The sequence below is a fragment of the Lonchura striata genome, chromosome 1, assembly GCF_046129695.1.
Source record: "Lonchura striata isolate bLonStr1 chromosome 1, bLonStr1.mat, whole genome shotgun sequence".
NCBI lineage: Eukaryota > Metazoa > Chordata > Aves > Passeriformes > Estrildidae > Lonchura > Lonchura striata.
Window position 1 is genome coordinate 96,436,607 of NC_134603.1, and position 15,040 is coordinate 96,451,646.

The 15,040-nt window shown below is 47.2% G+C and overlaps 1 protein-coding gene across 2 annotated transcripts in view; it reads left to right on the top strand.

The window, feature by feature from the left end:
* The first annotated feature begins 5,933 nt into the window (after positions 1-5,933).
* Positions 5,934-15,040, top strand: part of BCL2 (BCL2 apoptosis regulator) — a 96,131-nt gene continuing 87,024 nt past the window's right edge. For both annotated transcript variants that reach the window (XM_021530556.3, XM_077786072.1), the window contains exon 1: positions 5,934-7,752. In XM_021530556.3, coding sequence (XP_021386231.1) covers positions 7,174-7,752 — 579 coding nt within the window. In that variant the 5' untranslated portion in view covers positions 5,934-7,173. The remainder of the gene's footprint in view (positions 7,753-15,040) is intronic.

Genomic DNA, 15,040 nt, shown 5'->3' on the forward strand with positions numbered 1-15,040 from the left:
AATAAACATAAGGGGCAAGAGCAAAACATACATGATTAACACAATCATGCTACCAAGCACGAAGAATCAACTCCCTGGTCCAACAAAAGGGGTTCAATCTATAAAGATAACAACTGTAAATAATGTATATAAAATTTAAGCCTAAAATGAAATTTTTAACAATATAGGTTACTTCCAGCTGAGGCAAATGCTCTTTTTCAGGTGCTTAACAGGTGCTTCAAAGAAAGTTGTTAAAATTAAGTATGTTGGTCTTTATTTCAAAGCATTTACTCAAAAAAGCACATTCCCCCTTTTTTACTTTAAGGAATTTTAACAGGTGTAATAAAAGTTCATGAATCAGACATGGATGTTCCTGTTTGTCTAGAAGACTGGATTTCCTTTGCACAGAAGCTGCCTGCTCTGATCCTCTGCAGTTTCATCTGGGAAATTGGTGTCCAATCCTTTTCCACAGAGCAGAAAGACAGGGCATGGGCGGCATTGCCTCAGTCACAAGCACAGGTTGGAGTCTTGCGAAAGGTGGCGAGACAGCTCAGCTCTTGTGAAGGCAAGACCCTATTGCCACATAGAGAAGTAGAGATGTCAAAGAAAGAGATATCCAGGGCTGGATGCAGCTTTTTGCCTCCTTCCAATCCAAACCATGGGGCCTATGGACCCTGACAAGAAGTGAAGATGGCTGAGGGATGAGTACATTAAAAGGCATCTGAAGGCCAGGAGCTGTTTGCTATGTTGGACCCTAAGGATATTATCCGAGTATCTCATCCAGCTGCCTTTCCTGATGAGCGCAATTAAACCCCATGAAATAAACCATAATTGCAGGTTGGGCGTGCTTTAAGTGTTTTACAGTAGCATTATCTGCTCTGTAAGCGCTTCCAGCCAAAAAGGATCCACTCCACACCTGTAGCATTTGCAACACCAGCACGATGAAAGGCAATCTCCCATTTCAGGAATGCACTCTGAAGAAGCGAGGATGTTTGTTCAGATTAGCCTACCGCCATCCTGGTTAAGAATAAGGAAAATATGCATCCAGGCTTCATGGGTAGTCCTTTTTCCTATATTTTTTTCGTGCAGAAAACTGATTTTGGAAGCATTCTATATGACAGACAGCTGCTTCCTAGGCAGCAATGCTGGGCCTCATGTTGAGCAAACCAGATGAGAGTCTGAGCAATAAATGGTGCCACCTGATAGCTGAGAATTATGTGCATCCATGCAAGTCTGTACAAGAACATTGCTTTCAAGACATTTCATCCAGCTTGGCAGAGATACCACATAGATCTGTAGATATTGTGGTCTCACGGACAGAAACAAACATGAAAGGTCATGTGGTTGGTGGTTAGTTTTACTCAGGGTTAGAAAGCTCTTGCAGACACAAGAGCATGCCGAGTAAATGAATGCTGGCATGGGAGGGAGCAGCACTGAATGCCTGGAACTGAGGGAAGCATGGTCATAGTGGGTGGCACAGACAAATACCTCTCTGGACAGGGCACCAAAAAGTATTTACAGAGCCATTGGCTTTGTGAGGAGTGGCATGCTGATTTGCATATGTGCAAATTCCCCACCTGTGGGCACAGTCTTAGTGGATTCTTTCAGTGAAGCCAGTATTTAGGCAGTGCTCCAACACCATAAGGCAATAGACCTCCAGTGTCATAGGTGTATTTACCTATATTGCTCTAAATGCTTCCTTCAGGTCGCTCAAATTTAGTTTACTGCTTTTGGGGTTTTTGGTAGGTGGTGATGGTGGTTTTGATTTTTTTTTTTCCAGGATAGAAAACCCCTGAAGATTTTCAGAAAAAATGTGGCAATGTCCTTGCTCACTGTGAGTGCAAACACACGTCCTGCTTGTTTCGTGCCTGCTCAGGCAGGGCTTTAAACAATCATTTGCTTCTCTCTAACTTCCCTGCGCATGAGCCAAGGAAATAAAAGGGTGGGCAGTCACCAGGAACCAGGATTGCTGCTGAAAGCCTGTTGATGTCCAACACAAAGGTACAGGGAAAAGGTGTCTGCTTTCAGGTTGTTGTTAAGTTTATAGTTGCCAGACATTACAAACTTTTCTACATAATTTGTTAATAATACATCTGCTGTACAGTGGGCATCTGAGAAGCCACTGAAGAAAAAGCAGCCTTTCCAGGATCCTGTCTGGTCAGTTGACCAAGCATGAATAAGAAAGCTATCTCAAGAAAATAATCTGTCTCTCATGCTACCAGACCTGACTGATGCCTGAATGGCAACACTTTCACCTCTCTTTAAGTGTCAAAAAAGCTTTCTGCAGGTGAGCTGCTTCTTGTATTCCTAATCAAGTTCCAATTCTTTGTACAGCTAATTCTTATAAGTTTGATTAATGTTGGTGGGCTGACTCACATAAAGGTAAATATGTGTGGAAGGACTTGCAGGATCAAATCTTGAGTAGTATATATGCTGCTACCTAAAAGCCCCATGATTTCTTAGCTGACTTTGTGCACTGATTGCATGTTCCTTAATAAATCTTGAGTTTCTCTTGCCATTTCTTCCATCTGCCTCCAAAACCATATTGCCTTTCTTTTGGATGTGTTCTTAACTGTTGTTTTATCCTGCTGAGCTCAGACAAACAAGCGAGGTGAAAAGCAGTGCTGTGATGCAAACTCGTGACACTGTAATAGATGTTTGTCACCCATTCAGGTACCATAATTGTTTTTAAGATGCCGCTCCCTTCAATTAGAGCCGTATAGGTCAGATGCAATGCTTTTGACGGTTAATGTTAAGAACAAGGCTTCAAATGTGCTTTTTGTTTTGCGTTTTTACAGAGTCCCAATTTGTCATTCTTCAAGGCACAGTTTTTGTTTCCTGTGACTCAACACTAATACCCTTGCTTAAAGCAAACACTTCCCAGGATTTTCCCTTGTGTTTTTTATATTTTTTGGTACAGTCTCAGCTGTGTTTGGTGTTAGCAAACTTTCTGGTGAACCATGACCACTATTTTCCTATTAAACATTTTTAAAAAGCTGGGAGCTATCACTCCCATAACAAAGTGCTGAATGTAGAGCTGCTGAGGGAAAAGCATAATCATACCCTTTCAAACAGGGTATCTCATAAAATTCTGCTGTACCTGTTTCCATGAGGAATCAGTTATAAATTATGAAACTCTTATTTTACTATGTCCTCAGTACACTGTTCATTTACCTAGCCTCACTTGCATTTTTACATGCAAAATACCTTTAAATACTGTAAGCAGAATTAGTGATATTTTCAGTTCCTCCTTACAAAAACCCATTGATTTTATATGCATCTTCTGCATCTGTCCCACACTGGTTGATTCTTTGGGCTTTAAAACTGATCTTGCCAGAACGTCATGTGCAGCTTACCTAGACAGGGTTTCTGTGTTACTCAGCATCTCTGATGCATTTTCAGTTGCAGAACCAATTGCATTAGATTCAATCACCAACACAGTGACTGAATGAGCATCCACGTTGGTTATGGCCGTTCTGATTTCCTGTATCACTTGTTCCATTTAAACCATGGAAATGGGTACATGGAAATGTCAGGTTGCTTTCAGTTTTGAGACACCTCTTGTTCTTTGTTCTCTGTCGGTGAAAGAATATAAAGGTGATGATGTTACTTGGTTGACAGATACCTTGTCTGCATTTCTGCCATCAGAAGCCATCCCTCAGCTCATCCCTCACCTTGGGAGTCTTTCATATGGATGGAGATGAGCTTGTGGTCCATCATTAAAGCATGCTGTGAGTTACACACTCACCCTGGTGAGGTACAGCCGCCCTTAGTCCACGATTTCATCAGTCTTACCTGAACTCATTTCCCTTGCTGTCCTGCAATCTCTGTCCCTCTTAACCCCCGAGAACTCAACCATCCACAGTCAAACCCGTCTCGCACATCGGCAGGCGGGAGCGCACGCAGGACGGATGCGAGGGCTCCGCCTCGCTCCCGCAGTTTCCCGGGCGGGTGTGAGGCCAGCTCCTCGCTCCCGCAGGGACTGAGCGAGTCCCGGCGAGCCCCGAGCCCGGGGCGAGCGGCGGCCGCTGGGTGGCAACAGCCGCCCGCCGGAGAGGAGCGGGGAGGGAGAGGAGGAGGAGGCAGGAAGGGAGGGAGAGAGGGGAGGATGCTGGCACTAGGTATGGTGCGAGTGCCTCCCCGTGCCCCCCTAAAAAACAGACGCCAGAAGGTTAAACAGCCTGAACGCGTCCTCAGGCACCTGGAAAAGCGCTGTTTCGTACGTGACAGAAACCAATTCCTTGGTGTGGCCTCGAAACAAAACCCTGGATCACCGAGGGCACAGGTGAGCTCCTTTTAGGGGAATCCTCGTTTGGACGCGGAGACTTCTCCGTCTTCTGTTGGAGAGAAAGCTGCTCACCCTTCCCACACCAGTGCCATTTCCTCAGAGGAGCAGCCACCCTGTGACTGTGCGTGACCAGTCCGTGCCTGAAGGAACCATCTCTAAGAACAGACTTGGAGGGCAGGATGCATTCATTCCCAGTGGCCCCTGTCCAAGAGAACTCATGGTCACAGCTTTGTTTATGCATTTTATTCCTTTATTTTCGGGGTAGTTTATAGATGAGATTATCATCCCAATCACCCTTATATCGACAAAAACTGGAAGAATTTATCAAACATCTCTTTTCCCCTCCTGTATTGAGCAGAGAAAGGTGCTACTCAATACAGCACCTGCTCACGTTCGGCTTGTCATTTCCCCGGTATGATGCCCCATTTCAGCTGGGGCAGTCCCAGCATCACACATCCCTGGTCCCCAGTGTCCCTGCTCGGATGGCAAGGGGGCAGCCATCGCTATTTCCCAGCTCTGTGGATTTAACCAACTTTAAAGGTTAACTCTGCTCCTTTGGTCAACTCCAGATTGACCTCATCTTCAAGCAACTCCTCAATGCCTCTCTTCAATGTAAAAAAGTTCTTCAGGCTGGCCGCAGGAACAAGCCTGAGCTTCGTTTCTATACAAAGTCCTAAAACCTACCCCCCTGCCTGTCCCATCGCCAGAACACCGACCCGGGGGCGGCCTGCGCGGAGCAGGTGTGCGGGACCCGCATGTCCCGCATGGCCGGGGCCGCCTCCGGGAGAGGGGCATCCGCACAGCCAGGCCGGCGAGATCGGCAGCGCACGGGATCCGCGGCCGCGCAGCGGCTGCGGCCAGCGCACACCCTCGAGGCAAAATGCACGGAGCCCTGCACGCCTGCAGCGGGCCACTTTGCTTTTTAAAAAGGTGTATTCCGACTTCTTTATTTTCTTTTTTTTTTTTTTTTCTCCCTCCCCGTTTCATTTACTAAAAATAAAATTAAAAAAAAAAAATTAAATGAATCCGCGCGGGGCGGCAGAGGCGCGGAGCGGGACCGGCAGCCCCCGGCTCCGCCGCCGCTTCCTCCGCACGGGCGGTGGGGCGGCGCGGGCCGGCAGCACCGCCCGCGGCCCCGGAGCCCGCCGCTCCTCCGCTCCCGCGGCTCCGCCGCGCTCCGCGCCGCCCCCGCCGCCCCGCCGCCGGCCCCAGGCCCGCGCCGCGATGGAAGGCGGGCCCGGACTGCGGGGGGCTGCTCGCCTCCCCCCGCCGCCGCCTATTTTTTTTTTTTTCTTTTCTTTTTTTTTTTTTTTTTAAGCACCCTCCCCATTTCCCCCTTTTCTTGAATGAAGCGTGAGGCGGAGCTCTAGGAAACCACCGCGCCCGGCTACGCCGAGCGGAGCCGGAGCCTCCCCCTCGGGCTCCGCTCCTCCCCGCCTCTCCCCGCCCCCGCCGCTCCGCTGCGCTCCCCCCGCCGCCGCCACCGCCGCCGCCGGGAGAGCTCCCCGCCCGCGCCCGCCGCCGCTCGGAGCCGCCGCCGCCGTCCGGAGCCGCCGCTGCCGCCGCCGCCGCCGGCAGCAGCAGCAGCGCGGAGCGCCCGGAGGAGCCGCCCGCAGCCGGCGGGTGCGCGGGGCTGCGCGGGCGGGCGGGCGGGCGAGCAGCGGCGCCGCGGCCGCGGTCCCCATCGGCACCAGTCACACCGCACACACGCCCCGTCCGCGCCCCTGTTCGGCAGCGCCAGGGGCTCTTCCTCCGCCGATACAAAGCTGCTCGGGAAATGGCAGCAGTCAAAAGCAATTTTCCTTCTTTATTTTTATTTTCGTTTTTTAATTAATTTTTTTCCGCGCTTTCTTGTGAAAAAGAATTAATTTCCTAAATACATGCAATTTTTTTTTTTATTTTTAAATTTTTGGGTGTGTGCGTGCGTGTGTGTGGAAGCACCGCGTTCCTGCGATCGGTGTCTGAATGAAACTACGTAAATGCATATGTCTGTACGTTGCACTGGAGGGGAAAACAGAGCACTTCTGCGAGAGCTTGGATTCAAATGTGGTTCATCTGGTCTCCAGGATTTTCCGTCTCTTTGGGGTTGTTCGCCTTCCCGGTCTGCGAGGCGGGATTTTCTGAGCTTTGACACATCTTTGGAGATGTCTGTTAAACAGGAGTCTGGGAAAAAACATTTGAAATCGTAGAAATTTTTTTTTTGCCCCGTTCCTATCCCCTTGTTGACTTGAAGCATCAAAAGCAACCAGAACTTAACGCTTCTGAAGACTTGTGATGTTTGGATTTTATTGTTGCTATTTTTCTTTTAAAGGAAACTTGACAGAGGAACATATCTATAGTCCAAGTAAGTACTTTACAGAGGAAACTTAGTTTGTGTAACAAAAAAAACCCCAAATCCTAATGTTGAGGTTTCTGTCTTAAAGTGCATTGGATTAACGTCCATCCAAGGCTGCTTTAGCAAATTGTGTTGAATTGCAGTTTTTACAGTGTGTGTTCATCTGCTCCTTCGTGTCCATGGTAGTCCAGCACCTAGGGGAAAATGCACCTGATTTTGAATCGGTATAATATTTTTTAAGATGTATTTCAACACCGAGGAGGAAATGGTCCTAACGTAAATATATAATAAGTAATAAATGTGCACCTGGAAGTAAAGTATTTACAGCATTGTAATCCCTATTTATGCCGTGCATCTCAAACCAAGGAGGAAACACTGAGAAGACAAAAGTACCTCCGAGACCCCGAGAACTCCCCCACACCAGCATGAATGAAACTGTGTCCAATACAATAACTGGATTATAATTTTTGGTGTTATTAATTTTATTATTATTGGCTGCTTTACTTTTTTGGGTTCATCCTGCTCCTCTTCTTCCTCTCTCCCTTCCTCTTGCTGCTTCCTCGTGGGAATTATGGCTCATCCGGGGAGAAGAGGCTACGATAACCGGGAGATAGTGCTGAAGTACATCCACTATAAACTCTCTCAGAGGGGATATGACTGGGCTGCCGGTGAGGACAGGGTATCCCTGCCTCCAGATCACTCCGCTTCTGCTGCTGCTGCGATTGCTGCTGCTGGGACTTCTGATCACACTGGGCTGGTGTCTCCGCACCCCGAGCCCCCCGGCTCGGCTACTGCTAGCCACACGCCCCCGGCAGAGGGGCTGCGCCCTGCACCCCAGGTCGTCCACCTCGTCCTGCGCCAGGCGGGGGATGAGTTCTCCCGACGCTACCAGAGGGACTTTTCCCAAATGTCTGGCCAGCTGCACCTGACGCCCTTCACGGCCAGGAGCCGCTTCGTGGCGGTGGTGGAGGAGCTCTTCCGAGATGGGGTTAACTGGGGCAGAATTGTGGCCTTCTTCGAGTTTGGCGGTGTGATGTGTGTGGAGAGCGTCAACCGAGAGATGTTTCCCCTCGTGGACAACATTGCCACCTGGATGACTGAGTACCTGAACCGGCACCTGCACAACTGGATCCAGGACAACGGAGGCTGGGTGAGTCCCCTGACTGCTCGGTTCCTCTCCTGGCTCTGGCCCGTGGCTGGCTGGACCCCGGTTTGGGCAGTGCCCGGGGGATGGCACTTGTGGGAGCAAAAAGTTTGTCCAGGGGGTGTCTGCACTGGGATGTGCCAAAGCAGTGCTGGCCTTCTGCCAGTTGTCAAGTTTCACCTGGATGCAGGGTAGGGTGGAGTGGTTTGAGGTTGGGGGAACAGCTACAGCTTGTGAGCAACAAGGATGAGCAAGGCTGTGTCTTTATCAGCGGTCTCCACTTTCCTGTGGTCTCCACTTCTCCTGTCCGCCCACGCCTGTTGGCAGAACCGAGGCAGGTTCCTAGCCAAGGCAGGTCATGCAGTGGGGTGGGAGGGGGCAGCAGAGATGCCTATCCAGCTGCCAGGCAGAAGAGGCACATGGTGGGAGGTCCCAGGCAGTGTTGGGACAGCAGGGACCACCTGTGTGTGCATGCAGTATCCCCAGCCGTGAGAGGTGATGCACCAGACCAGTGTGCAACAAACATGAGATCCTGGCAAGCAGGTAGCCATCAGTGACAGTGTCTGCCGCTGTGGTCGTCACTGGAGTGGGGTTTTATGGGATAAGATATGTCTAGAGTGAAAAATCTTCATCTTGAGATGAAACAAAGGTGCTGGGAGCTGTGTCTGTGGGATTGTTCTAGAAAATGAGTGATGGGCAGCTGTGTTTCTGGGGTAGAGATCACCTCTGTCTGGGGCAGGCTTCAGCATCAACTAGAAAGGCAAGATTTCCATTTGTGGAAAATGGATAGCTTTTTCACTTGTAGTCAGTCAAAAGCTTTTCCTTTTTCTCTCTCCCCCTCTTTCCAGAAGTAACTGCATTGAATTAGAAGGATAACTGTTTCCTTTTTTCCTTTATTAGTATGATGTACTGGAACAAAATGTGGTCCCAGCCACTCTCCCACAAACCAAACCTGTTGTATGTGTAGAGCTTATGATATTACTGTTTTGGAGGGAGAAATGGCAAAAGTTATACTGAAGAAGAAACCTGGGTTGAAAGCTGGCATAACTCACCTAGAAATGGAGGTCAGCTAGGTAGGACACTGGCAATTTCAGGTTTGGTCTCCTGTGAAATACAGAAAGCTGACTTGATTACACAGCACATCTTTAAGAGGTGCTTAAGAGGTAGGAAAAAGTAAATTGCATGTATGTTTCCCACTTAACATGTTTTTCAAGCCTGGTGTTTGTTAGCCCTGGGTCTCTTGGTAAATCAGTGTTAGGCTAAATAATGTGCTGCCTGTATTGACCATCTCTGTTAAAAAAAGAAGGTGTTGCCTTCCCTGCTGCTGAACCTGCCTGACTAAAGGGGATTCGTGTCCAGGGATGCAGAGGACATCTCCTGCTGCTATAACAGAGGGAGCAAGGCTTTGGGGCCCTTTTCTCAGCAGGAATCCACACTGCACGCCTCCCAGAGGAGTGCTGCTGATCCCTGGCTACGCTGGAGGAAGGATTGTTCTCCTGCTCTCCTCCACTTCCATTAAGAAGAAAAAAAAAAACACCAAGATTCATGGGGCCAGAAGGGGGAGCAAAAAATGTGTGTGTGTGTCTGTGTATTATATACAAATATGCACATATATACAAACACACACTTATGTATATACACACATACACACAGCATGACTCCAGCACTTGGTTGTTGGGACCACACTTGGGAGAGGGAGGTCTATCCCCTGACCTCGTAGTTCATGGTTCACTACAGTGGGTTTGTTAGTGTTCTGGGGGTCTTTTTTCACAAAAAAGATAACTGGAGGAAAAAATAAATCTGAATGGTTCAGGCTTTTGGAGACCTTGGCTTGTTCAGAGATGAGCAGCTAAAGGGTTAGGGATTTTGGGATTGCACTTCTGGGCTGGGATGCCTAACTTGTGCGTAAGTCCCTCCTCAGGCTGGAAACCCGTCTGCGGAGCTGGGGCCCTCGGTTCGCTCCAGAGCCAGTGAAGTCATTCTGTTGACTCCAGTAAGCTTTGGATCAAATCGTAAGCATGCTGGAGATGTATTGTCCTGTGGGTGTATTGTGTAAAGAGAAACATAAATAATGAATAAAACCGAGAATGTGAAAAGACAGGTGTTACCAGGCGTGATTGGCCAGAGGAGGTGAGTGCTGGAGCTGTTGCTGACAGTTAGAAGTACAAGAAACTCAGACTGTAAACAATGACTGCCTTTAAAAGGAAAGGATACTTCTCATTGATAGCAATTTAATTGTTTATTGAGGTTTCCTACCAACAAAAGCTCCAGAATTTGGATGCATGTGATACCGCTTACTGTCACTTGTTACTTGTAATGTACACATGGAAGATGTGCGAAATACTACATGAAGGTGGCTTTTGCCTGTCTCTCTGGTACATGGCTGGTACCTTTGAACCCTAGCATTATTAAACACAGGCAAAAACCTTATAGCTGGTTACAAAAAACAAAAGACTAACATGAAATTAAAAACACAGCTTCTGGGATCCTCTCTTCAGGCAGAAGAAATCGAGGAGGGCATGGGGCAGTGGATTTTTCTTTTTTTTTTTTTCCTTTTTCTACATTTCAGGATCTGTCAGTGTAAAAGGATGCTTCAATATATGTGCTTGGTCTTCAACTTGCCTCTTGCACCATATGAGCCTTACTCATAAATAGCTCTTCCAATAGCTCTTCCAGCTTTGTATGTGGTCATGCTTGGTAGGACTTCAGCACAGCCTCTTGCAAGATCTCCCTGTCATGCAGGGCACTACAACAGGCAGGATCCCTGGCTGCTGCAGCCTTCTCCTCCTTTATATTTTGGCTCCTTAGTATTTTGTGGAGTGGTAAGTTTATTAGAGGCTACATAGTACCGGAGGAGAGAGCATCATAGTAATGAGAGCATGTTTTACACAGTGGGTCATTTGAGCAACATGGGCCTTGTGTCTCATAAATGGGCCTGTGTCTTACACTCAGGTCTGAAATTTGGTTGACATGTTTTTCTTATTTTTCTGTTTGGTCTGAATCCATTCTATAAGTTGGCAATGTGTTTTCAGGGTGTGAATTATTTTAATTGCAAGGGAAACTAAGAAGGAAAGCATATCGAAGGGCAGGGTGGGAGGGGGATATTAGGTGGTGGAGTATAAATTTTAGGCACTAGACATCGCTGATAATGGTGTCTGGGCTTGTTAATGCTCTTACAATACACAGCCTCATGGGTTTGTTCAAAACTTAGAAAAAGCAACAGATGGGGACTGCACGTAATCTGCATTATTAGCCTGTGGTTCTGGTGGCAAATAAATGCCCCTTTCAAAGATTTTCACTTTGGCCAGGATACCGCAATATTGTACTTTGGCCTGATAACATCTTAATTGTATTAAAAAAGAAGAAAGAAGAGAACTAGCTCATCTCTGCAATTTTGTGCTACTTGGTATAATATATGCTTTCTGATTAAAAACTTAATGCCTTCATCTTAATTTCCAGAGCTGCAGAAGGACTGGCTTGGCAGTGGCCCGCCGCACTTGGCAACTTTTTTTGACATTGACGTGGGGAACACTGAAGGGATGCAGTTGGTGTGGTTGAAACAACTGTGTTTGTCTTGCAGTGATGGGCTCCCTCTTTGGTCACACAACCTAACAGACGTGGGAGCCTGTTTAGCTCTGGGCACCTCTAGTCCAGCATATGGCTTTCTCTCCAAGCTGTTCAAGAAAAACAAGAGTGTGAGCACTACAGAAGGAGACACAGGCACTGTCATATTTACGCAGGCATGTACATATTTGATGTTAAGTATGAAAAGAAGCCCAGGTGAGAGAACCAGAGAAAAAATTCAGCCAAGAACACTTAATTTTAAATTACTCTATTTACATTCGAACCAGGAATGCAATGGCCATGTGTTTTCATTTGATTCTGTTCCTTTATTGTGGTTTTTTATATTCTGCTCGAGAGTTACAGTCACATACAGGATTTAGATGTCTGAAGAGGACCTTAGGTGGAACATAAGCACGTGCATCCTCCGAATGCAAGCCTAGCCAAAGTGGTGGCAGAAGTCCCTGGCTTCTCACTGTTCCAAGCTGGTCAGGAGATTCTTCCGTGAGAGAAGGAAGAAAATTCGTGGCTGTGCGGGACACCATTCCCAAGAACATACATGTCCCGAACTAGCCGGCACCCATTAGCCCAGCTGCTGTCACTTAGGTGCCATCCTCACCTGCAAAAGCATCTGAGGAGAAGTCCCCACTTTTCCTGGTGGCTCCTTAGTTTAGGTCTCTTCTGAGCTTTGGCAGTGAAACTTTCTCCAGCCTGGCAGTGAAGCATCACATTTCCAGCATCTCTGGAAGTTTCACCTTCCAGATGGCTGCTGATTATGCTGAGGTGTCTTCCCCTCTGGCAACAGGACTCCTTCTAATTCTACAGGGGTGAGATTTCATTTGGTGGAGGAGGAAGAGCTAGGTTGTCTAATTCCTGCAGTCTGATGTGTTTTCTTAGGTGGCTGCCCACAGCCAAATCAATAAATGTTTCTTACATGAGCAACAAGACCCCGGGTTTCTCTTCTTCTGAGCTGACTGTCCTAATCGCTGAGCTTCCTCTTTTATTTTGTGCCTAGTAAATAATTAATTTTCTTTGCTTGGTGGCACACCTTGGAAAGGAAGCTGGGAGGATCTCTGTGCCCTGCTGCAGTGGTCCATGGCTGTGTCATGAAGGTGAGGAATGGCAGATCTGCCTCCAGGATAGATCTAGAGATCATGGATCAGCACGGCACAGGGCCTGCACAACACGCTGCTTCTTGTGCAAGTCCCAAGCAAAAGCCTCTTGCTCTTTCAGCACAGGACCTCACCTTGATTGGAGAGGGGTGCCACATGCTTTTCCAAGGAGAGCATGGAGCAGAGGCGCTTCGACTTTCTTTAGTGGTGACACACGGCCTTGTGACGACTCAATCCCCAGTGGGGCTAACCCCAAGTCACTGTTTGACTGGTAAAAGGAAACTATCTGAAATCCACTCAGTTAAATAAGTGAATTGGCAGTTTCAAGTGTTGCACCTTCTAGGTCCTTTGCCAGTTTTTGTGGCTTTGTGGGTTTATTATCGAATTCTTGAAATATTATCAAAATATTTTTCTTTTTGCTGTTGCTGAAGAGAAAGAAATTCGTTCTGTGGAGTATCTGTGCAAGGAGAAGAGCTAGGGCAAAAAGAGAAAATAATTGTGGTTCTCTAGTCCCTTTCATTTATGATAGCTTTCTCTGTAACTTGCAAAAACAGTGAGCTGCGTATTTTCTCAGAAGTCTGGGCTTTTTCTAAAAAAATAAAAAAAATGTATTGACTGTGACCTTTAAAATTTCAGAACCAGGGGTCTCACTTGTGGAGATGATGTCATTTGCCTTGATCTTGCAAAGAACTGTAAAGTTCAAACAGCAATCCTATTAAAAAGTTTTACTTTACTTTCAATATTGAGAAATAAGTTTGTTCTGTGCCTGCACTAACACAGGCATCTCCCGAGCTGCTGTGTTAGCTCTGCTGGACAGTAAGGAGCTTAATTTTTTTGAGTATGTAGCTTGAAATTCAGAGTTGGTAATCCATGAAGAAAATCCAGTTGAATTTTTCTGCTGAGGCACAAGTGTTCCTCCATTGGCAAAGCTCGGCTCAAGCAGGAGAATCACAAGACCTATGCAATGATGTGTGAAATTGCATGTGGAGCAGAAGCATTTTCCCAGCGGCTGGATCCCAGGGCCTGGGCTTCCTAAGGCAGCATGGGAACTTTGCACTGCATCGCCGGCAAACATCAAGCCCTCGTGCTCAACACAGGTGTCCTCGATGAGAGGGAGGGTCATCTCTAGCAGGTTTGGACCTGGAATGGTGGAAGGAGGTGGATGCAGAAACAGGAGTGGCGCTCAGGTGTCGCTCTGAAACCTCTTCTGTGGTTTTGGTCTCGTGTGGTGGTTTGTGCCTGGCGCACAGAAAGCCAGACTGGTGCTCTGCCATCGCCACCAAGGGCTGCTGGGCTGGGGCTTGGGGCAAGGGTGACTGAAGTGGTGGCTCTCTGCTTGCTGGAGCCAGATGCCAGCAGTCGTGCTGTGTCCTTGTCTCCCATCTTGCTCTTTAGCCCCCTCACCAAACCAGCCCAAAGCCTTTTATCACCACGGTCCTGCCCCAGGGCTCTGGTAAGGCAGTGGCCACTGGCATCTGACCTGAGCTCTGGGTAGCCTCAAACTAGGTCAGCAGCCTGGACAGTCATGGAGCTAAAAAACAGTGTGAATTATCTGATTGAATAATGACTATCCTGTTAGCAAAGAAGATTTTTTATTCTTGCCCGATTTATTTCCATCCCTTTTGGTGATCAGGGCTATGGTGAGACATTCTGGTTATTTGCCTGCTTTTCCTTTCTGCTTCAAAGTGGACCAGCAGTCCCCAGCTTCCTGACTGCCCCCTTCCATCCCTGCTGCTGGCGCCAGGCACTGGGTGCTGGGCACTGTCACCTGGCCCTCAGGAATTGTGTGTGCCAGGTCTGGCCTTGCCCTGCCCACCTCCATCCCTGTTTTATTTTCCTTCACACCCTTGGGAGGGTGGAGCCCAGCCCTGTTTGGTTTGTTGGTTTTTTAAAAGTAATTTATTTATGAGCACCTCGTGGCTGCTCTCCTGCTGATTTAGTAATAATAATAACAACATTAGTTACTCAGTGGCAGCAAAATACTGATTATTTCTAAGGGCAGTACCAGCCTGTTTTATTTTCCATTCCATATATAATAATAGGATGGATGAAGGTATGTGATGCTATAAATCTTCTCTTCCCCAGCAGGATAACATCCAGGCCTTGGCAAACACAAATGCTGATGACAGATTTGAGGGATTTTTATTTTACTCTGGCTTTCAGTCTCATTAACAATCTGATGGCTTTTTTTTCTTTTTTTTTTTGCCTTTTTTTTTCCTTTTGGCTTCCAAAAGACTATAAACCATATAACTTTTTCAAATGCATCTGAAAGTCTGGAATTTATTTTCTGTTATTTTATCTTAATGTTAGTTTGCTGTCATAATTACTGTATATTGATAGACTTTGCAAAATTCCCCCTTGCTGGAAAGTTCCTTGCCAGTTTCTGGATTTTACAGTTAATGAGTAAGAAAACAAATCTTATGTTCGAAAGTGTTGCCATTGACTTCAATAGGAACAGGAAGAAGCACTTAATTGGACAATTGTAGTTGTGTTTACTTTGTATACATGGCAAGAAGAATAAGATCAAATGAAAAAGCCACAGGTTTTCAGCTAATAGAGAAAACCAGCCTTTTCTGCAACACATGATTAACCTTTGGGAGTTGTTTTCATGGGAAAGCTGT